Consider the following 23,428-nt stretch of genomic DNA (forward strand, 5'->3'; position numbering starts at 1 on the left):
TGGAGGGAATATCTCTCTAGTTAGACTGTTAGCTCCTTAGGTATTGAAGCTATGTCTTATTAATCTTTCTTATTATAAACTAATCTTACTATAAACAAAGTGTCTGACACATAGTAGGTATAACCAGCCTTTCTCCAAATATTTGTTGCAAAAAAAAAAAAAAAAATTGGTTCTGTCTTTCTTTTGATGCTAAATCACTTGATTACTACCGGTTAATAAAGTTGACTTCTAGCATATCGATACAACTTTTAGAAAAAGAGCAAAAGGTAAACCGTAGTCACTAGGGTTTTCTGATCTCATTTTAGAATTTTCACACAAACAAGTGCACAGTTCTTAATTCACTATTTTGTTTGGGTGGATGAAGGCTCTTCCACGCTGCATAGAATTTAGGAAACTGAGCAAATGCTAACCTGTTGCTCAGAAAATGAAGCTTGTTTTTCAGGCATTATTTTGGCCACAATGTCAAACCGTGATTTTAAAATGTTAAACCATGACTTTAATCATGGCAGAAATTATTCAACTTTATCTGAGCCACAGATTATGGCTAATGGAATCTGAACCTGAAGATTCTGCTGTTGAGGCCAGAAGAACTTGGTAAATGTTTCTAATCTTTTTATTCGTCAGTGCCTTAGTACGATATAGATGATATTTATTATTTTTCTAACTCACCGCATCATCTTAGTCTCTTGAGCTCATTCTTATTTGGGCACACAACCTTTTTATGTTACTGTTGTTACCCCTAGGTATTTGGAAACAAGGCCCAGGAGGAATAGTCTGTGTGACACATAGTAAGAACTTAATTTCTGAATTTGTCACTTCCTTTCAAAGCTTTATAAGAGTGGCTTAATGTTAATGATTATAACATTCTTCTATTTGTATAAAATGTGTAAAAGTAACATCCTCTCATTTTCAACTTAAAATATTTCATTCTCAAATTAAAATATGTATTAATCATGATTTAGTATAACTTCTAAATACTTTAAGGACTACCCTTGTTTTAGGGAAGCTAGATTTTAAGGTTCTCTTTTTAATTAGAGAAATATTCCAAGTAAATTTAAAGTAATTTTATTTATATATTTATACTACATTGATTCATGTCAGCTTGAGGTAAATACTTCAACTTATAACATTAATCAGTTTAACTGGAAATACTTGTCTATAAACACTTTACTGGGAACCTTTTTTTTTTTTCTCTTTAAATTTTTATTTTGTCAATATACAATGTATATGATTATTATGGCCCATCATTGACACCTCCCTCCCTCCTCCCTCTCTCCCCTCCCACCCAAGAATGTCCTTTCCGTTTGCTTGTTGTAACAACTTCAAAAAAGTATAGTTGTTATATCTTCTTCCCCCCCCCGCCCCCGGTTTTTTTTTGTGTGTGTATGTGGGTGAATTAATTAAATGGACTTTCAAATATAGTGTTACCTATACTGATGTTCTTGTCATCAATTCTCATTTTGTTGTTTCTGATTTTTATTTTATTATAATAAAATTTTATGGGCTTCCAGAAAGTGAAATGTTACATATGATTGCTACTAATAGTTCAAATTTTAAAACATTGATATTTCTTCAGTTGGACAAAACACTGGGTTTTGTTACTAAAATAGTACACATTATGTTTCTCAACAGTGTGTTCTATTTTAGTGACAGTTTATTGGAAGTATAAGGGAAATTTTCCCTTTTTGGATAATAGAGTAGGTAATATTTATGAAAGTTATTTCCAACTAATGTGATTATAAATACACAGAATAGCACCCATCTTTTCTAATATTGCTAATGTAATTTAATACAACTGATTTTCAGTGACATTAGAGATTCTTGTTTGATGATATGTTGCACATCCAATTTTGACAAGAATTTGTTCCTAATGTTTCACCTGCTTTATTCTTAGAATTTAACACGTGAATTGGAGAACAGGGAAAAACAGCAACTTCAGATGTTGGATCAACTTAAGGAGATCCAGAGTCACTTTGACACATGTGAGGCAGAGCGAAGGCGTGCTGACCTCCAGATCTCAGAGCTGACTCACCATGCGGAAGATGCCACCAAGCAGGCCGAGCACTACCTCAATGAGTTCCAGCAGTCAGAGGCCCTGAGAGAGGAGGCAGAGAAGAGGAGAGAAGACTTGAAACTGAAAGCTCAAGAATCTATTAGGCAGTGGAAGCTTAAGCACAAGAAATTAGAGCGAACATTGGAAAAACAGTCAGAAACTCTTGATGAGCTAACAGACAAGAATAATCAGGTATAACAGCCAAATTCCTAAGGAATTGTTTTTGGTATAATCAAACATTCATTCATCCACCCTTTAAACAAATACTTGAGTGCCATGCTGTGCATACAGTCTATCAGTATGTCCTTGAATTACAGAGTCTTGGCTAGTTCAAAGTAGAAAGTTATTTAGTTTTTTTATTTTTGTAAGGCCTTTTTTTAATAGTTTAACATTCTGTGGCTTTTCAGAGCTGGCCTGTTGCTTTGCCTCACATGGATTTGTCACTTCTCTTCCCCTGGGTGATGGAGCCGCAAAAGGATTACCCAAAGTCCATCTCTTCCGAGCAGTGAGAGACCCCAAAGGGGTTAATCTCCCAGAACCCTCAAGAGCAAGGCATTCCTTCTTTTGGGAAATTAACCATGAGCTGGGGTTCTCACCCCGCATTTATTTTCCAGACCAGGAAGTTACAGGAAAAGAACATAGGTGGGGTTTTTGCTAAGTATAGTTTAACAAGTTTAACAATAGAGGCTGGTAACATCAGTAAAACAAGCAAAGTGACATTCCATAATTGAATCTGCAAAATGTTAAGTCGATCCACCAACAAAAGCTTGATCCTAGCAAACATTGTCCTTCCCCACAGCAATTTCCCAGTATCCTTACATATCAATCAGTAACTTGTCTGTCCTTCAGCCAGCAACCTTGCTGTGTTACAGTTCTTTATCTTACAACAGACACTTTAGCCTGGAGAAAGTTTCCTGTCTTTTGCAAGGTTAACATTTCTATATGTACTTTTAAGAAGTTAGGCTAGGGCCGGCCCAGTGGCGCACTGCTACAGTGCACCGCTTGGGAGTGCGGTGGCGCTCCCGCCGAGGGTTCGGATCTCACATACAGACCGGTTCCCACTCACTGGCTGAGTGAGGTGCGGGCGCAACACCGAGGGTTGCAATCCTGTTGCCGGTCCTGGTTCGGTACAGGCGCGACACTGAGGGTTGCGATCCGTTGCCAGACACGAAAAAAGACAAAAAGGAAAAAAAAAAAAAAAAGAAGTTAGGCTAAACCTGAAATTGCAGGGCTTTGGAGGCCCTGTGAAGTACATTTGCTTTATAAATATTGTTGTATTCCCCACTGGCCCTTAAAATAGATCCACCCCCTCCCCCAGTTTAGCTTTAAGTTCTCTAAATTGAATTATTATTTAATATTCTAACATACAAATGGAAGAAAATCACTAAATCCTCAATATCACATAATTTTTCCCCCAGTACATGTAGTTTTAAATCTCATTTATTTGTGTATCTCAACTTAAGTATTGCTTAGAAAGAAGCATTTAAAAAATGTAATAGTTACTACTGGGCCATATTCTGGCAGCAACTATACTGGGCTTAGTTAAATGAATAAAATTGATAATCTCACTGACTGAGCAATGTTATTTGATCACCAGCTTCTTCAAGACTCTGCTTTTATGTCCATTTGATAGCAACAAAAAAGCATTTCACTGATCTATGTATGTATTTCACATCATTTTTTCTCTTTTATAATCAGTGTTTTTAAATGGATTTTATGCTCCTGTGTTGATTCTCAACTGATATATCTTTGGATTGAATTAAACCCAGATACTTATAAGATAGTAAGCAGTATTGATTGATTTTTTTTAATCCATGTTTAGTCTTGGTTTATTATTTGTGCTTTGTCATTCATCAATTGTCAAGAACTCTAAACATTCCAGATGGATAATCATTTGGATAAGTTGACTTTCTTTCAAAAGAAAACAAAATGTAGGGCAATTATATTTATAAAATCAATTGTCAGTACTTAAGAGTGACAGACACTTATTTCAGATGAGGTGTCGTGGAAAAGATGCTTTACCTTTTACATACAAATTTCTTGGACATACAGAAGATAGAGGAAATGATCACTTTGCACTCACTGTGGAGTGCTTTTGATTTTAATCCATCTGACAAATACTGGGTAGCTGGTTTCCCTGAGGTAAAGCAGTTCAAAAGCTTTCAGACTTGAATCTGCACTGATTTGATCCCAGGAAATTGCTCTTCGTTGATTATTCTGTTGTCAGCCTGGTCTGGCAGCTGGTTCAATGAGCCGAACTATAAGGGAGGGAGGTAGAGAGAAGAGTGGTTGAGGGGACTGATTGATTGAGAATCATCTGGGGATTTTGCTTAATTAGAGGAAATTTAGAAGAGTCCATGTCATCAGACTGTATCCCAATCCATGATGCTGAGAGTTTTCTAGATTGAGTTTTCAGAGTATTAAAAATTGTTAAACAATTATTTCCCAGAATACTTCTGATATAATTATTGTTATCACTTAGCATTGCTAATGATAAGCAAAGAAGTAGGTTTAAAGTGATTGCCACAGTTAGGGTAGTATCACAATTATCACAGCAGGCATTGTAATTTCTCCTTTAAAAGCCTTAAAAATTAATGCAGCATGTCGCATTTAGAGCAATGGTTAATCAAGGAAGAAAGGGTAAGAAATGTTTCACTGCAAATTCAAGTGTCCAGTAAATCTGTGATGCAGAAATACATGGTAAATAATTTTTGAAAAATTTTTAATTGTATTACTGAGTATTACCTCTAAGGAATATTTAGTTCTTAATAAAATCATAAAACCACTTTAAGGCATTACTGTTATAGTCTACTCCCTTTTTGTTTCTTTGCACTATTTTCAAAAAGTGACTCCAGAGTACTTTGGATGTGTATATTAAAAATGATACCAGTTTACAAATAGAACATATTGTGTTTTAAGGAATAAATTAATTGTTTAATAAGTTGTTGGGCCATTTTATATGCTTAAATGATGAAATCTTTGTATTTGCAAAATGCCTCTGTGCCTACTTCCATTTTTCATTTTCCAGCATCATTTATTTTCTGTTTTAGGATTTGCCACTTAAAAATATATTAGAAGACAAAAGGCTTTTATTCTAAGAATTGCTCTGATTTATTCTTTTTTTCCCCCGTTTTATACATTTCTGGAATCTTGGTAAGATTATCAGATATATATCATATTACATAACTACTTCCTCACTGGAGGATATGTAATAGCAAACATAGCATATCATTGCAGGAAAAAATAGAAAGATCAGACTTTATACTTCCCTTAAAAGATGAGGACATGGATATTTACATCAGGGAATCATGATGTAGATATATTAGGGACATGTAGATGAACACATACAGGGAGAACTGAAACTCTATAATACAGATAATCTACTTATAAGTTGTATTTTTGTTTCCCTTTTTTCTTTTAAAGTGCTGTTTGAAATCATGGGTTTTTATACATGCTTTGAAAATGATAAAGGAAAAAACTTGAACTTGGACTCTGATCATAAAATTTGCTTTTCTGAGTGTTTTCAAATTCTTTCATATTCTTTTTTAACATGGGCAATGGGAATGCTTCCTAGATTTTTTTTTTCCTGCTGAATCGGCAGAATAATTGACTTGCCCATATATTGAGTTTTTTGCTTGATCATATTTGACTTCAATCTTAAATTGCCATCTTTTCCTTCTGTGTATTTCCCTGCTGCTGAGAAAAAAAAAAAAAGAGTTATATATGACAGTAATATATGCTGTCTTGTAACATCTGGATTTTTTAATGGTTGAAATTTTTTTTTTCGAATGTGTATGTGGTCTTATCATATGCAATTTAAGAAAGTGTACGGATAGTGGACTACGTTGTGTACATATTTTAGCCTTCAGAAAGATCCTACAAGAGAAAGACAAATTTATGTTGACTCTGGTCTGTCAAAAAGCAGAGAATGAGATTTTTGGGGGTGGGTAGCCTGAAGTCTGCAATCTGCGATCCAAACTGATTGAGTCAGAGTCTGATATTTTAGATCCTTTTAGGGTTGGAAAAGCCAAGATATGTATCTAAACTGAAGTTATTCCAAGCACAAGAGGGAGGTAGGAAACTTAGAAATAAAAATGAGGTCAAAACCAAGCCATTTTCTCAGAGCCCTTTTAAGTACTTAAGCATTCCTGGCCAGACAAAGGGGACCAGAGTCCATTGTTCTGAATTGCCTCAAGATAAAGGCTATTCAACTGTGGGGCCCTGGGAATGTCCGGAGTATTGAGGTAGTGGTTAAGACACTGACATTTTCAGGCTCAGAGACAATGTCTAGACAAAATCTTGGGTTGTGGCTACTAGCCAAGCAATTAACCAGAAGCAAATAGATGGAGCTTACTTAGTTTTTAGTATCTATATTGCCAAAGAAATTCCAAACTTACTAACATACTCTGTGACTGTCCACCATAGGGCTGTTACCTTTGTCATAAATTGGTGTGATGCTTAGAACACTGGTAAGAGAGCAAAACCTGGAGAATTAGAGTAGCAGAGCCTGTGCTTTGCAAGAGTCTTTTTTTTTTTTTTTTCCTTTTTTCTTGTCCGGCAACGGATTGCAACCCTCAGTGTCGTGCCCGTACCGGACCGAGACTGGCAACGGGATCGCAGCCCTTGGTGCTCAGCCAGTGAGCGGGAACCGGTCTGTATGTGGGATCCGAACCCTTGGCGGGAGTGCCACCGCACTCCCAAGCGGCGCACTGTAGCAGTGCGCCACCGGGCTGGCCCTGCAAAGTTTGTTTTTTGTAGGCATTAGTAGCACTTATCCAGTGCGCCACCGGGCCGGCCCCGCAAGAGTCTTTTTTAAACTACTTTTATCTCCAGACTTCCTGTTATGTGAGAAAAATAAATATCCTTTCTGTTTAGACCAGTTCCAGGAAGATTTTATAATTAAAGATCTGATCAATCTTCATCATGAAAATGTGATTTTAATCTTCAGGACTGCCTGAAATTCTCTTAGCTCATGACCAGGGGCTAGGTCATCTGTTCCAAACATTAATTGCTATGTTTAAGACACCTACCCTCACTCTTCGGTCCTTCTTGTGTTATCCTTACAGTCAAAACTTAATTGTCAGTTTTCATCTGCTTTAGTATAGTAAGTAGAATGACCCTTCCCCTCAAAAGATTTTCACCCTAGTTTCTGGAACCTATGAATATGATATCACTCCCATGATTATGTTGAAATATGGCACAGTTGATCTTAAGATGAAAAGATTATCCGGATGGGACTAATCTAATCATGTGAGCCCTTAAAACAGAGAAATCTTTCTCAGTCTTGGGAGAAGGGGAAATTAGAGAGAGTTGAAGCACTATAAAGATTAATTGTACTGTTGCTGGTTCGTAGATGGAAGAGTCCATAAGCCAAGGAATGTGGGTGGCTAGAAGCTCAGAATATAACCCCTGGCCAAAAACTAGCAAGGAAATGTGGACCTAAGTCCTACATCTCTGTGGAACTAAATTCTGCCAACAACCTGAGTGAGGTTGGAAGTGGATTCTTACCCAGAGCCTCCAGATAAGAGTCCAGGTCAGCTCATTCCTTGATTTTAACCTAAGGAGACCATAAGCAGAATGCCTTTGCTGGCCTTTTGATGTGTTGGAAACAGTGAGATAATAAATGGGTATTGTTATAAGCCACTTAGTTTGTTGGAAATTGTTATGCAGCAATAGAAAAATAATACATCTACCCTTAGGCTTATCTGTAATTCTCGCCATATTTCTTGCCTTATGTTCTTTGGAAAGTGAACTTCATCTGTATTCCAGACTCCCTCCACTTCAGGGATATTGCCCCATCAGATATCCCTTCTTTATGCAGTTTTGATTACTATGACCTTGCATAATACCTCCCTGAGACCCTGGTTCCTCCTTGAACTAAGTCTCACCCAACTTTTTGTTTCTCCTTTTCCACTAATCTTCATTACGACCTCATAAAGTAGCTGTTGTTATTATTATTTCCGTGAAAACAAATAACTTCCTTCAGGCCCTAGACCTACTCATGGCTGGACTGAGAATCAAAAGCAGTGCTCTCTGGTCAGAGCTCAACTGCTTAATCACCTTCCTTTATTATTTCTCACGTTAACTTTGTGCTCTTTCTTTCTCCCTTGTAAAACTGAGGGATTTGAGGAAACTGTTTGTTTGCAGTGATTGACTCCTTACATCTTATTATAAATTGTTCCACACTGAAATGTAAAATGTAAAGTATAGAAATGCCTCAAAAATATTTGCATTTTAACTCACTTCTAATTCTGAAATGAGTCTTGTTTTTTTTTTTTTCCCCTGGTTCAAGACCTGGCCGGTATCAGTAAGCAAAGGAGACTTTCCTTGGTGCCAGTGTTGAAGAGAAAACAATCTCAGCTCCATGGCTGTTTGCTTTTTCATTTGCAGTGATTGGCTGATGAGAATTAGAGGCTGTGAAGGTTATTCTTGGTCTCTGTTCCTTAACCCTAACCCCCTAGAGAAATGGGCAGAGGGTGATGGACTTCTAGTCCCTTGACTACTCCCTTGAGCCCGTTCCCAACCCCTTCTAATCTTCACTTAATCTCATTTCTGCCTTTGTGGGGCTTTGAGACTCCCAGTTGCATATTGATGTTTCTAACTACTGACATTTTATTAATGATGGCTAATTATACCTTAACCTTTCTTAGATTGTGTCTGCATGCTTTCCTATGTTATTTTCAATCTCTGTTTTGAGGTTTTTCCTTTTTAAAAGTGTATCTTTGAAATGTACATCATTATTATTTTAGATAGTACTGTGTTATTTCAACTTCTGGTAAATTATCTTTGTAATAGGAATCTTTTTCTTTATTCCTTTGCTCAATTTTATGTTACATTTAAATACTTATTTATGATCATGGGTTGATATAAGTTTTGGTGATTAAAAATCTGAAATACATATTTCAGTGTGGTGCCATTTCGGGATAATTATATATTTTCTCCCTTTTTTAGCCTTAAAATATTTTTTATTTAAAAGTGGAAAAATGAAAAGGATTATTTGATGAATTTTTCTTCTTGGGGATTAAACTTTATTATCTGGCAAAGTCTATGGTGAATTTTACAGTAACTTTTTTTTCTTTATGTTCTTAACTTGATAGATTCTAAAAGAAAAGGATGAATTGAAAAGTCAACTTTATGCAGCATTACAACAAATAGAGAGTCTTAGAAAGGAATTGAATGATGTCCTAACCAAACGTGCTCTTCAAGAGGAGGAGCTTCACCGTAAGGAGGAAAAGCTAAGTGATATTAAGTCTCATCAAGCTGACCTCGAACTAGAAGTCAGAAATTCTCTGGACACCATTCATAGGCTAGAAAGTGAATTGAAAAATCAGAGTAAGATTCAAGACCAGCTGAAAGTTGAGAAAGCTCACCTGGAGGAGGAAATTGCAGAGCTAAAGAAGAGCCAGGCCCAGGACAAAGCTAAACTTCTTGAGATGCAAGAGTCCATCAAGGACCTGAGCGCCATCCGAGCAGATCTCGCTAATAAATTGGCAGAGGAAGAGAGAGCTAAGAAAGCGGTGCTTAAGGACCTTTCTGAACTCACAGCACAGGTGAAATCTAGGGATGAAGAAGAAGCTACGGCCATCACACAGTTAAAACTAGAACGAGATGTTCACCAGAGGGAGCTGAAAGATCTCACGTCATCATTGCAGAGTGTGAAAATGAAACACGAGCAAAATATCCAGGAGCTGATGAAGCACTTTAAGAAAGAAAAGAGTGAGGCTGAGGACCATATTAGGACACTGAAGGTACCTGTGCTGAATTATCCTGATGATACTGAAGGAATTTTTCTTGTGGCTCATGAAGTTAATAAAGCGTAAACTTTTAGAGATCATTCTGTATTCCCAAGCACTGAAGGGAAGATAAAACCAACAATAAAGAGGCTTATTCATGCCTGTTCAGTCAGGTTGAAATGAGTTATAGCAGCCACCTGGGAGCACCTATTTCACAGCATTGAAGCCCTTTAAAAAGAACATTTAGCTATTTGGGGAGTTCAGGAAAGGCAGAGGTGGCAGTAAGTTGTGGACCTGAAACGTGCTCTCATTCAACATTTATGACCTCCTAAAATATAAAAGGCAAAGACTTGTCAAGGCCATAGAAGCTATAACCACAGGCCTTATTAGTATGGTAACTAAAGTGGATCAGCTTATGGGCTGTGTAAACTCAAGCCTTTTGAGACTCACCCCTTGTTTTCCAGATCAAAGTTGCTTGGGTAAATGCCTAATTGAGATCTTGCATTTGGGGGAATGTTTCTAAGGTCTAATGGTATTAACATTTTCACCATTGTAGGACAATCATTTCATAACATGATTGTCAGGAGTGTGATAAATCTCTTTCTTGCTTTATTTTTTCTCCATAGCACTTATCGTATGATATAGATTCCATATTATTTATTTATTTTTATCCCCCTTTATTAGAATGAAAACTTCATAAATATTGGGGTTTGAGACTGTTTTGTTTTCAGCTATATCCCCAGTACCTAGAACAGTTTCTGGAACATTGTAAATATCTTTTGAATAGGTGAATGAATGGATAAATCTTCAAAGGCTAATTATAATTTTTTTAAAAAATATCTTTAAAATGCAACTATTACTTTAAAATGCTTATGATGCAAGATGAAATTATATTTAAATAACTGACATTTGTAGAATGCTGTACCTATTTTATGACTTCTTCCCCAGTCCTATATAGTCTGCTGGCAGTAGTGGTTTTGGGGTCATTAATTGGGACAGGCAGGTCAGAACGGAGGCTGGAAGAGTAGGTAAGAGGCCCTTATTGTATTTTATTGAACCTAAGACACCATCATTTGTAAGATGCATCATTATTGTATGCTAGTAAGAAAAAAAATGCTGCCTCCTGCCTGCAAAACTATGACATGTTGTCAACTGTAAGCAAGATAACATCCCAAGTATAAGATGGTAAAATGTGAAAAATACACATCTTATTATTTATGAAATATGGAGTAATAGTCCTTCAGAGTTGATGAGGACATAAACAAAAGTAGAGTTATGGATATGGAGAAGAGCTGATCTTAAAGAAAATATATATTAATGTTGATTGATTGGCTGTGATAACAGCGCTACTGCAAGCAAACATTTTTTCAACACGTTGTACCAGTCATTGCTATAAGAACTTGACATGTTTTACTCATTTAATACTCACACCATCCCTGCACATTTTGTGGGATTATTTTGTCCCAAATGAGGAAATCGAGACACAGGAAGTTAAATAACTTGTCTAAGGTCTTATGGCTGGAGAGTGGTAGAGATAGAATTTGAACCCAGATAGTTAAGTGCCTGTGTTCTTAACTACTTTGCTGTCCTGGAAAATGTTTAGAATCAAGGATGACTGGGTAAGGACATGGGCGACTAGGTGGATAATGATGCTATTTGCCAACATAGAGAATACAAACCGAATAGCAGATTTGGAGAGAGCAGTGGCAAATTCACGTTTTTAGCATGTTGAGTTAGGTGGGAGGGACCTTAAGCTTAACCGTGAAAGTCTAGATAGAGCGGTTTAGTACATACGAGTTAGTAGGTGGGGGAGAAATTGAGATTAGAGTGAAATACTTGGGGGCCAGTAACTCATAGGTGGCAGTTGAAATCATGGGATTTGGATGAAATTGTGTAGGGAGAAAGAAGAAGATGAAATTCTAGATCACCAATGTTTAGTGAAAAATTGAGAAAGAGGTTCTAGCAAATAATAAAAGACCATTTGAGAGACAGGAGGAGAATTAGAATGGTATCTTGGAAACCCTGGCAGGACATGACAAGAAAAATATAATCAAGAGTGTTAAATGTGGCAGACAAGTTAAATGAAGATGTGAAAAAGGTTTTATTCCATTTGGCAGAGCTTGATGGAGAAGGTCAATGTGGAGATGTGAGGGGGCTGGATCAAAAATAGGGTGTGTAGCATTCACTAGGAGACAAGGCATCTCTTTCTGTGAAGGTGTTTGAGAAAGCAGTAAGATTGGGTAAGTTGATAGGGATGATCTAGGGAAGTTGTGAGTCTTGACTGGTGATCTCTTTCCTCCATCTGAAGTAGAGTAAGGCAGCAGTGCAGCAAGAAATTTACAAGTGGTGAAGACAAAAACTGCTGTGAAGACTGGTATGAACTTTGTGAGACTTGTCTGGGAGCATGTAAAGTGATGACCTGTGACCGATACTGATGAACAAGTATCATAGGCAAAGGAATGAGAGAACTTGGGGATTACAATTTATGATCAGAGGTTGCTTATTTGGTCAGAAATTCTTATATTGGAGTGCAAATTTGCAGAGTTAATGTCCAAGGTGTGGTCCTCCCATGGGTTGTGATTGTGGAATGTCGGTGAAGGTAGTTGGAATAGAATAGGTCAAATAACTTTGAGTTAGCTTGTTGGAGGGACTTTTGGTTATTTATGATACTATTGTGAAGGCATTAATTGGCCGCATGCAAAAAACCTCAATGAAGAGATTGATCAGTCAGCTGTTGCCAGCAAGAAGGAGGGGGGTTGATGAAGAATAGTGTGAATCTCAAAGGAAGGCAGGGTTTTTGTATGAGGATGAGCATGTGATAATTTGTTAGCAGAAATGGGCATGGCCATACAAATGGTTCTTTTCAAGGAGCTTACAGTTTTCTAGAGAGTGTTATTGAAATTAGACCCTCCTTTCCTTCTCACCATTGCTGATGTGTTATCACTATTATTTAGGTTGTACACATCACCAGGAGTTAGTAATAACCTTTTCAGTTAGAGCAGGTTCAAGATTATCTGCTTAAGAACATCATTCTCACATTCAGATGTGCTTTCTTCAGTGGAGATAAAGTAATGGAGGTAACAGCCTGCTTGGCAGGAATTGCATTTGCTCGTGGATATGTTGGCACATGAGCAGTGTATCACGTATCACAGTAGAAAGCAGGTTGCGGGCTACTAATTTGGACTACCTAGCCATAATTCTAAGTAGCTAACCTCCCTACTTCCCCCTAGTTTCTCTTTTCATCCCCAGCTCCTCCCTTTCAGCCTTCAGATAGCCCCCTGATTTCGTTTCCCAGCACGTGTCTGAGTGTGTCACTTCTTTCTCAAAAACCTTCTCTAGAACAGTTTCCACTCTAGCCCAGCCCTCCTTGAAATGGCCTCACCTTACTTGTGCACATTTACTGCCTTTTATGCTCCCTGATATTCCTCAGACAAATACCTAACCATTTCCCACTTGTACTTTTGAACTGCTTGCTCTCACCCTGGGTTGGTCTTTCCCTCAATCTGCCGAAGGAAAAATTCTGCCTAGACCTTCAAGGCCCAATTAATTTGTTACTTTTTTATGTATCCACTGACATTGGGATAAATCTCATTGAAGTTGGGATAAATCTCTTGATCCTCTGTGTTCCCATAGTTCTTTGTTGGTACTCCCAGTACAGCAACAGACAGGCATTAGATCTTAGCCACTTTTCTATCTTCTTATAGTGTCTAGAACGATGTTCCAGACATATAGAAGATACTCAGTGGATGCTGGGTTGAGATTGTTTAAACTGGAAATCAGAAGATTTGCTCCTGACTTGCTCTGCAATTTGTCTGTTTCAGATTTCTCTGTGTAATATGGCAAGATTGATTTCCTCATCTGTCTTTGGGAAGTGCTTTGAATTCATTTATAGTAGGATGACAATAAAGATTTAAGAAATTACCAGTGTGTAGAGAATTTATAACTTAAAAGTATTCTGTGGATCTTCTGAAACCTTTAGACTTCTTTTTTTTAAATTTGAAAGACTGAGGTCTGGGAGGGGTGTTGTATCTCTTCTCTTATGCTACAGTAGTAGCACAAGAGCTGAAAGGAGAATCAGAGATTGTGAGAGCCCAGCAGTTTTCTTTTAGACCAAAGAAGTTACCCTTAAGGAACAATCCTCACCTCATACTATTTTGTTGATATAATCCTATACTTTTACATATTTATATTAATTAAAAGGAGCTGATAGCAATGATCATTGCAGGAAATTTAGTATACTGAATTATGCACAATAGGGTTTTGGACAAGTAGCTTTATAAGTGTTATATTTCTGTGTCTATTGGCTTCATCTTAATTTATTACTTTTTAAGTTTAATAAGCTTTGATATGTCAACCATATTTTTTCTTTGTACAAATGTTATATTTTTTCTTCATCTAGAATTACCCTTTTTATACCTGTTTTTAATTTAAATTTAAGGTTTGTTAATGACATGCTCTAACTGCTATCAATATTTTCAGGATATTGGGCTATCACTTCATTGTAATTTCAGCAAGATCATTTTGTAGAGCCTTTTATTGGAATTAAAAGACACAGAATTGGAGCTCTATGCTTTTGCCACTTGCTGGGCATGTGATCTTGGTCACATTATTTTACATTTTTATGCCTTATCAATAAAATGGGAATGCTAATTAATGTCTTTCTATATCACTATGTTGTTGTGAACACAACATCACTTTGTAAATCCTATGTAAGTGTAATAAAAACCACAACAATAAGTAGGTTCTTAGTCAAACTTAGGTTTTGGTGTGCTGGTAAATATTTAAAAACAGGCTCTCTTGGGGGAAAAAACCCTGAGTTATAGCACTCGCCCAGTTCAGTGGTGTTAATACCCCATCTTTACTGATTTAAGGCTGTCAAATGAGACATTAGTGGAGAGGGACAAATTTGGGAAGAGATGGCTCTTGAGGGTCTCTAGGAACTGGCTCCAGCACACCCCACTGGTCTTAGGGGGAAGCCTTATTAACCTATGCTTTTTATAGGTCATAAAGAAAACTAAAAGCATTCTACTGAAACTTAAAATTGTGATTGAACAGTTTTCCTGATGAGAGACTTTATTTTGTAAATTTATTTTTGGGCTCTGAATACAGGATTGGTCATAAAAAAACAATCAATTCCTTTGTTAATTCAAAGTGACATCAGGTCTTAGGTGAATTTTGTAGGGTATGTAAAATAAAGATTTTGTCTAAAACTCACAAAACTTTTTCCTTTCAGGAAATTGTTTCCATTGCTTATGTTTGTACATACCTAATTAAACACATATAATAAACTTGTAAAAATAAAAGAAACAGATACATTTTAGGCATTAAAACATATATTTTAAACAGAATATATATAGTTGCTTACAGACTGTGAGTAACTGGTAGTTATGGCCAGTTAGCATTGCTAGTTGTTTCCAGATGGTTTTTAAAACCTTAGATCTTGTACCTTTCGAGAGGCAGTATGGCAGAGTAGTTGAAACCATGGATGTTAGGAGAAATTCCTGGGTTCAAACCCTAGCTCTGCATTTACTCACTGTGTAGCCCTGGGCTGATGATTAGCTTCTCTCTGCTTCAGTTTAAACAAAAGATGCAATATGGTAATACTAGTACCTCCCTGGTCAGGTCGTTGTGAGGTTGAAATGAGGAAAAACTGTATACAAAAAGGTCTTTAGAGAAGTGGCTGACACATCGTGTTATGCATTGTTGTTGTTATTTTAAAATTCTTTAAGCTCCCATACCTGGCAAATCTTGATTGAATTCCATATACAGAATAGATCATTCCTAATGTTTATAAGCTGATTCTGGTTATATTCCAAATAAAGATCAATAAACAGGTACTTTATTTCACTACTAGTGCTGAAATACTCACTGGTAAACTCTTTCCATATTGTTTGTAGTTTCATGGCTGTTACAATTCGTAATCTTTTTACCCCCACAAAAGTAGTATCAATAATTAAGTTGTACAAAAAGTACACATTTCTTTCATAAAAAACAGGAGTTAGGCAGAATAGGAATGTTAAGCTCCTTTTCATAGACGAGGAAACTCGTCAGTCAGTAATATCATCTCATAGTATTTCCCTGTTGGGACACTTCTCTAATAGCTCCTTTCCTTCTCAGCAGAGCTGGTGTCCCTTCTTTGGATTGCCAGAATACCCAGCTTATGCCTTTATTAAGTGTTTCTCATTCATTGTTGTCAACTGGTTGTTGCATCTGTCTCTTTTACTGCTCATGTCTATTATCTTCAGTACCTAGTAGAGTACCTGTCACTTACTAAATGCTCAGTAAGTGCTGAGGAGTGATTGGATACATTCAAAGAACAGTTCTTTTGTGTTTATTTTAATGTTTATGTATTAATGAAGATCTAAAATCCGGAAGTATTTTCCCACTGATTTAATGTGTAATTGGTTTAGTGTAATTTGGCTATGGCCAGTGGACTTTCTCTTTTCTCCTCTTTTTTTCAGGCTGAAAGCCTAGAAGATAAGAATATGGCTAAAGCCCATCGTTGTCAGCTAGAGAATTTGAAATTACAGTGTGACAGGCTGACTGAAGAATTAACCCAGAATGAAAGTGAGAACAAAAAACTGAAGCTAAAATATCAGTGTTTGAAGGACCAACTAGAAGAAAAGGTAGAATAATGAATGAATTCTAATTTAAAAGACTTGTAATTTCTTCTAGTATTTCTTTTAGAACCTATTTTATGTATTAGTAGATGGTAATTGTAGTCTTTCATAGGAAAGTTGTGTTGGTGCCAGAAAAAAAATAGTTTATTAGAATGCTATGATTTTTATTCATCCAACAAATCACCTTCTAATACATTTGATTTTAGGTTTTTTATGTGTCTTAAAATAGGAATTTAGAGGCAAGGTAGAAAAAAAAGAAATGAGGATTTATTGAGGACGTTTATATGCATATCAGGCATTTATGCCAACCAATTTACACATTTTCAAAAATCAAGTTGCTGGCAGACTAAGTGCCTGGTGAGCACCCACTTCCTAGTTCATAGCCTCTTTGCTGTGTCTTCAGCTGGCAGAAGGGGTCAGGGAGCTCTCTGGGGTCTCTTTTATAAGGGCATTAATCCAATTTTGAGTGCTCCAGCCTTGTGACCTAATCACCTCCCAAAGACTTCACCTTCAGATACTATCAAATTGGGGATTAGATTTCAACATAAGAATTTTAGGGGACATACAAACATTCAGTCTTTAGCGGTTAGGTTTTATTGATTCCTTTTAATCTATGAGGAAACTGAGTTTCAAAATAAAATAAGGGTCAAATGCTCCGTAATGTGCTAGGCACTCTAACTGTTAATCCTTGTGGTAATTTTATGAAATTGATAACAATTATCTTCATTTCTTTAGTTGTGGACAGTGAAGTTTAAGAAGGTTGTAATTTTGGCACATTTCCACCAACCTCACTGCTTTCCTTTCAGTAGATAAGTAAATTTATTTTGAGAGACTGCTATATATCGCGTGTTGAGGAGAATGGGGATTTTTAGAAGTCAGTGCTTTTGAAGTTCTCTTTTGGTAAAAAGTCACCTAAGATAGAATATTTAAATTCGCTTTCTGTTTCTTCCACCAACTCCCTAAAAAGATTTGCAATGGAATGTGATAGAAGTCAAATGTAAAAAGACCATTAAAGTACAGATAATAGGATAAAGCAGCATAGACATGGTCCAAATGAATGCTGTACTTGATCACGGTTACTAAAATCTATGATAAACTGTCACTGGGTGGGCTGTCAAAAAACTATTCATAAACGTCTAGGAAGAAACTTTCTTAATGCTTTGTTCACCTCTCCTCTTTTTATTGTTTGTAAAATTTCACTACTATAGGTACGTATATATTTTTTTACTTCTCTAGTAATTGTTAAAAGCAAGGAAATAAAATACATTAGTTTGGAGTTGATAAAATGATTAAATGAGCTAAATTTAGGCATATAATCTTGATAACAGCTGTAATTTAGTTTTTATGTCATGCTTTGTTTTGATTCTGTCTAAGGTTCACACATATTTAATGTATCTATTGCCAGGGTGTAGTTGCTGTGGAGATAATGTTAAATTTTCTGCCTTTTTCATAATTAAAATTTAAGCCAGAAGATTGTGTTAACATGTTTTATATTTCCTTGTCTGCATTTAGGAAATAGTGGCAAAAAATTTGATATGTTGAGAATGTAAAGTTTACCTTGCTCTACTTAAATGTTCCTTTACTGAATCTATTTGTGATGTTTTAAATATATGTGTGTGTGTTATCACACATTCATATAAATGGAACATTCACCTTAAAACAGAATTTGAAGAGTTAATGATTTTATTCCATCGCTTTGTGCTGAGCATCTACTGTGTGTGTGGCATTGTACTAGATTCTGAGGATAGGATATAGAAAAGATATAGGTCTGCAATTGACCAGCACATGGTGGGATTATTAAAAACAAAATCCCTTTCAGTTGTTTAAAAATTAGACAGACAGGTGCTAATAATGGGTGCTAATAATGAGAAAAGATGGTTTCTGTAGTTTTGAATTCTGTATATTCTTAAAGATACACACACATACAAATACATACAACAGCTTATATGTCTCCTTTTCTGTAATACTTATTGAAAGGAATAAAATTCAGCACCAGTTAAAGGATGAGACAAAAACGCAAGGCAGCTCGCCGGAGAAGGTTTTTTTATTCAGCAGGCACATCTGCTTTTATAGGGTTAGAAGAAAGTTGATAGGTTTACAAGGGACACGAGGCGTTTGGGGATTGGATGGATTATGTTGCTAAGGGGCCAGGAGCAGGGAGCCTGTGCTGACTGGCATGCGATTCGCACTGGCGGAAAGGTATTGTGGCGCTGGTGGGAAGGAGAAGGCGGAAGAGAAGGGTAGCCAGCACCATGATGGGGCACGGCTGAAAGGGTTCTCATACGACCTAATACTTATTAAATATAAATATTATAACATGATTGTTTTATACTTTTGATTGACTTAACTATGTTGACCTATTCTTTAGTACAGTTAGCAATTAATCAACATTGGGTCGAGCCATCTAAAGATAGGAGCTTTCTCCTGAGACAATATAGCATTAGTAGTTATGGGCAAAACTTTGAGTTTAGATCCTTTTTTAGCTGTGTGACTTTTAGCAAGTTGCTTAATACTCAAAGCCTCAGTTTTATCATCTTTAAAACAGGTATTATAATACCTTTATTATAGAATTACATGTGAAAATGTATGTAAAGTGCTTGGCACAGTCTCTGGTATCTAATAAGATACCAGTTAGGGTAGTTGCGATTATTTTGTTACTGTGTTTTCAAATATATGCCAATTAATAGTTCAACCAAGCAATTGACTAGTTAGCAAATATTGATTGACTGCCTGTGGTCTGCCTAATAATAAAGCCACAGAAATATGCTATAGAGCTAGACTATGTTGAATCATTTGAAACATATGGTCCACAAAGGAGGTACCCATGTGAAAAGAGCTGCCAGTTCCATCAGCAAGTGATATTGAAGGCATGCGTTAAGCAAACCAAACAAGTGGGTAGATTTTAAATTCTTGTTATTTGAGGAGAGGAATCACATATTGGTCATTTATCCATTTCTAAGACCAGGCACAGAGCCTGACACTTAGTAGGTAATTTGTAAAGTAAACTATGGAGAAAGAGGTATGTGTATGTACACACACACATGCACACGCACACACACACGTATATATGTAAATGAAGAAATACGGATACACACATATACACACATATGTATATAAGGTGGTCAGATGGGGAAATAAAAACAAGAAAACAAAACAAAAATGTTTTTAGTGAAGGAGAACTCAATGACTAATAGCCCAAAGATTACTATTTAAGGAATGGAATGAACTCAATAAATGGGGCCTTGTGGATTGAAGGTGGTTTATAATGTGGCTCTGCTGTAATCAAAAGGGAAGCCTTTCTTGTTTGCTTAACAAAGTGATATTCTTGCATGCCCATCCCCAACAGAAATATACAGTGCTACTTAGGATACTAATACATACACCTTTTTTAAAAACAATGAACATCTTGCTCCTATTTTGACTTCGTGCTTTGTTTTAATTTGTGCTTCTTGTCATGTTGATAATCTAAGGAATATTAAAGGTGCATCAAAATTCCTATAAAGTATTAACACCATTGGTGGCATTAATCAGTGGTGGAAGATTGTTGTTGATATATATGCACAGAATAACTTTAGCATATTTTCCTCATGTATTCAGTGATGATATGTGGTAATATGATGCATTTTTTCCAGTGTCTGATTTTGCTTTGTCAAATGTTATTTTTCAATTTTACATGACAAAGAGAATAAGTATTATGCAACCTGCAGAATTTTTACATATGCATTTAAGACTTTATCATTATGAGCTCCTTACCAGGGAAAAAGCTCTCCTGAAATGTTACAGAAAGAATTTTCTCCCCTGTATAGTATCATTAAAATTTATTGTTCCATTTGCTTAAATTTTACAGGAAAATACTTGATTTCTTCTTTTGTCTCAAAAGGATCTTATTGATATTAATCTTTTGATTCTCCTGGCATTTGCCTGGAAACTCATCATACTGTTTATTCTATCAGGAATATATTTTTATTGGTTTCACTGGAATCTGTGAATCCATAAGAGTTAGAGGATAATTAAAAAATCATTTTTGCTCAGCAAGTCAGCATCAAAGTTTACAAAGTAAAGATTTTAAATGTCTGATTTATATAGATTTGTATGTGATCTAATTTTTAAAAAATTTCTTAAATAGGTTTTAAGTAATTTTTTAGTAGCTGTATTAAAAGGAAGATTGATTTTAATTTTGAACATGTTTGCATAATATTTTAGAAATAGCTGGTACTTAAAGATTAATACGAAATTATTTTATAGGTTATTTTGTTTATACTATATAGTTTCTCTTGGTCTTTATGCTTTATAAGTATGGCTGTTTTATCAAAAAACATATATAATATTTTGTGCAGGTATATTTGTTAGCAATGAGAAAAATGGCATAAAGAAAATAATAGAAAGATTCTGAGATTGTTTTCCTGAGTCCAACACAGACATAATAAAGACAATTATTTTTCAATATTAGTAAAGAATAATTTAATTTTACTGATTGCATTCATTTTGAATACATAAGAAAATGGATATTATAGGTCTAGAGAATATATTGTTCTTGTGTATTTTAAGCAGAATTATTAGAATATGTTTCTTGCTACTAGGTATCCAAACCTGGAGGAAGCCAGAGGTACTTGCTGCCCTCATTTTCCTTTTCTCCTTTAAGGCACCCATAATCACATCCATATGTGAAACTTTTGTTACAGGAGATGCTGTCATATGGGTTCCATACTTTTTAATTAGCTAGCCTCAATAACGTTGGACTCTTTAGTAGTTTCTCAGTTTCTCTGCACCACAAAAATCTACGTGCTTGCTTTTTTAAAATAAGCACTGTCTAAGTTTACAAGGCATCATAGAGCTATGGGGGCAAAGGTGGTATTTCCCCAAATATTTGGCATCAGTGTAATTGTGAACTGTAAAACGACCTTAAAGGTTATCTACTCCCTACACTTTATTTTGTAGGAGATGTTCTGGCCCAAATAGTTCATTGACTTGCCCAAATGCTCCCAGCTTTCTCTTGGTAGAGGAGGAAATAGGATTGAGTTGCTAACCTATTATTTTCACTGTGCCATAGTCAGTAAGAACTATTTCTGGCCTGTGTGTGTGTGTGTGTGTGTGTGTGTGTATAAAATATAGGTTATCTGAGATGCTTAGCCATCTCACTTAATACTTGCTTATTTCAATAGCTATACGTAGTTCTCTTTAGAGAACCTTTTTTCCCCTGATATTCTTTTAGAAGTTGAGAATAACTTCAATGAAACGAGATAACTCCACAAACTGAGACATCTCAGGCTATAGAAGTTCGTATGAACTCAAGTGTTGAATACATCAGGATTCACAGAAATGTATTTTTGTTCCTTCCATGAAATGCTTTATTTAAATCATTTGTGAATGTAATGTAGTAACATATTTAAAACATATTTTATAGATATGGCTATGTTGGATAAAAACACTTGAAATGGTTATATAAAATGTGGACCTTTAAAAACTGGTAATTATAATTCACATTCACAAGTGTAATTATGATGCCCATTTTTACAGGTGGTAGAAACTGAAGCTATGAGAATATAGTGACTTGCCCAACATTGCATGGAAACATGGTAGAAGCAGAATATGAGCAAAAATTCCTTGTATTTTTCTCCTTATTTCCAGCAAATTAACTCAAATTTGTGTCTTTTTACTGACACAAAAAAAATGAGAAAAAGTAGAAGCAAATGAGCCGTTGACTTCTAGCATTTACTTTAATGTTTACCCTGTAGGCCATTTTTAGGCAGACTGTGCTCTTTCTCTGGTGCTTTGTCTATTTTGTATGAATAGAATAAAGCTGTAGCCACCATACATTAATTTGGAGGTAAATTTAAACCAGACACTCTAAGTAAACACTAACTAGGATGTTATTTCTTGTCAGATTCCTGTTTTCTTAAAAAAAACCAAACAAACGATAAAAATAATAATAAAATGGTCAAATTAAAGGTGAAATGATAAATTTTACAGTTTTTGTTGACTTGCCCAGATGCTCCCAGCTGTCCCTTGGTAAAAGTGGAAATAGGATTCAGAGTTGCCAGCCTATTATTTTCATTGTGCAATAATCAGTAAGAACTGTTTCTGGCCAGCATGTATATATATCATGTAGGTTTATAAATTGCTTTTAATTGAATCACTTAAAGTCATTAAGTCCAGAGTAGTTCTTGACTTTTACAGAGATTTGGCTAAAATAATAGAGTGCTTTCCCTGTATGAAACATTATGTCAGATGTTCAGGAAAAAAGTCTAGGATGCAAAGTGAAGTGAATATACAATGGTAAGGGAGAGGAGGCATTTATATGTGCAGCTGTGGCAGAGGGAGGAGAATGAAATAATGGTGTATGGAAGTACATCTGGTCTCTGCTGTGTGAATTGGAATACAGATGTGGTGAAGCCATTTTCAAACTCTATTCCATTGGCAATGACTTTTCTATCAAACATTTACAATCAAGGAACTTGATTTTAAATGAATTCCAGAGGTAAAGTCTAAGTTTGCCAGTCTTATTGACCCCTCACTTGGACTTGATTGAGAGGCCTGCCATTTAATCCTTAACTCACTCAGTGGTCGATAACCACAAAAAAACTGGAGAGGAAAGCAAACATTTTAGGCACTTTCCACTAAAATCCTGTACTATTAGTTTGATTTTATTTACTTCTGCAGTTGTGAGTAATCCCATAGTGTAGGTATTAGGCTAAATAAATGGTACATATGATTGGTCGTGGTGTGGAAAACTAAGAGGAATAGCCCACATGAAGAGTTTTCTATCACATTTGTTTCAGTGCTTTGCTGGAGGTTAAGCAGCCCTAGCTGGCTTTGGCTGACCCTAAAAGGGAACATAAAATGAATGTCCAGGTTCGTTTTCATTGAATTTTTCTTTTGTCACATCTAAAGTGTTTATTGAGTATCAATTCATTTAGTCATTTAATGTTGAACAAGCAATATTCTTTAAATTTCAGGAAAAAACAACTAGGAAGTGCTTATTGTGTACATGAGTTATGTTTTTTGGAGATCCATTTTTAAAC

The 23,428-nt window shown here is 35.8% G+C and overlaps 1 protein-coding gene across 1 annotated transcript in view; it reads left to right on the forward strand.

The window, feature by feature from the left end:
- Window positions 1–23,428, forward strand: part of CEP128 (centrosomal protein 128kDa) — a gene marked incomplete at its 3' end in the record, with an annotated part of 161,188 nt that overhangs the window by 124,473 nt on the left and 13,287 nt on the right. Inside the window, 3 exon segments of the mRNA XM_008578266.1 lie at window positions 1,895–2,245; window positions 9,151–9,801; window positions 16,248–16,412. Coding sequence (XP_008576488.1) covers window positions 1,895–2,245; window positions 9,151–9,801; window positions 16,248–16,412 — 1,167 coding nt within the window.

Source organism: Galeopterus variegatus, unplaced genomic scaffold, assembly GCF_000696425.1.
Source record: "Galeopterus variegatus unplaced genomic scaffold, G_variegatus-3.0.2 Scaffold1653, whole genome shotgun sequence".
NCBI classification, from domain to species: Eukaryota; Metazoa; Chordata; class Mammalia; order Dermoptera; family Cynocephalidae; genus Galeopterus; species Galeopterus variegatus.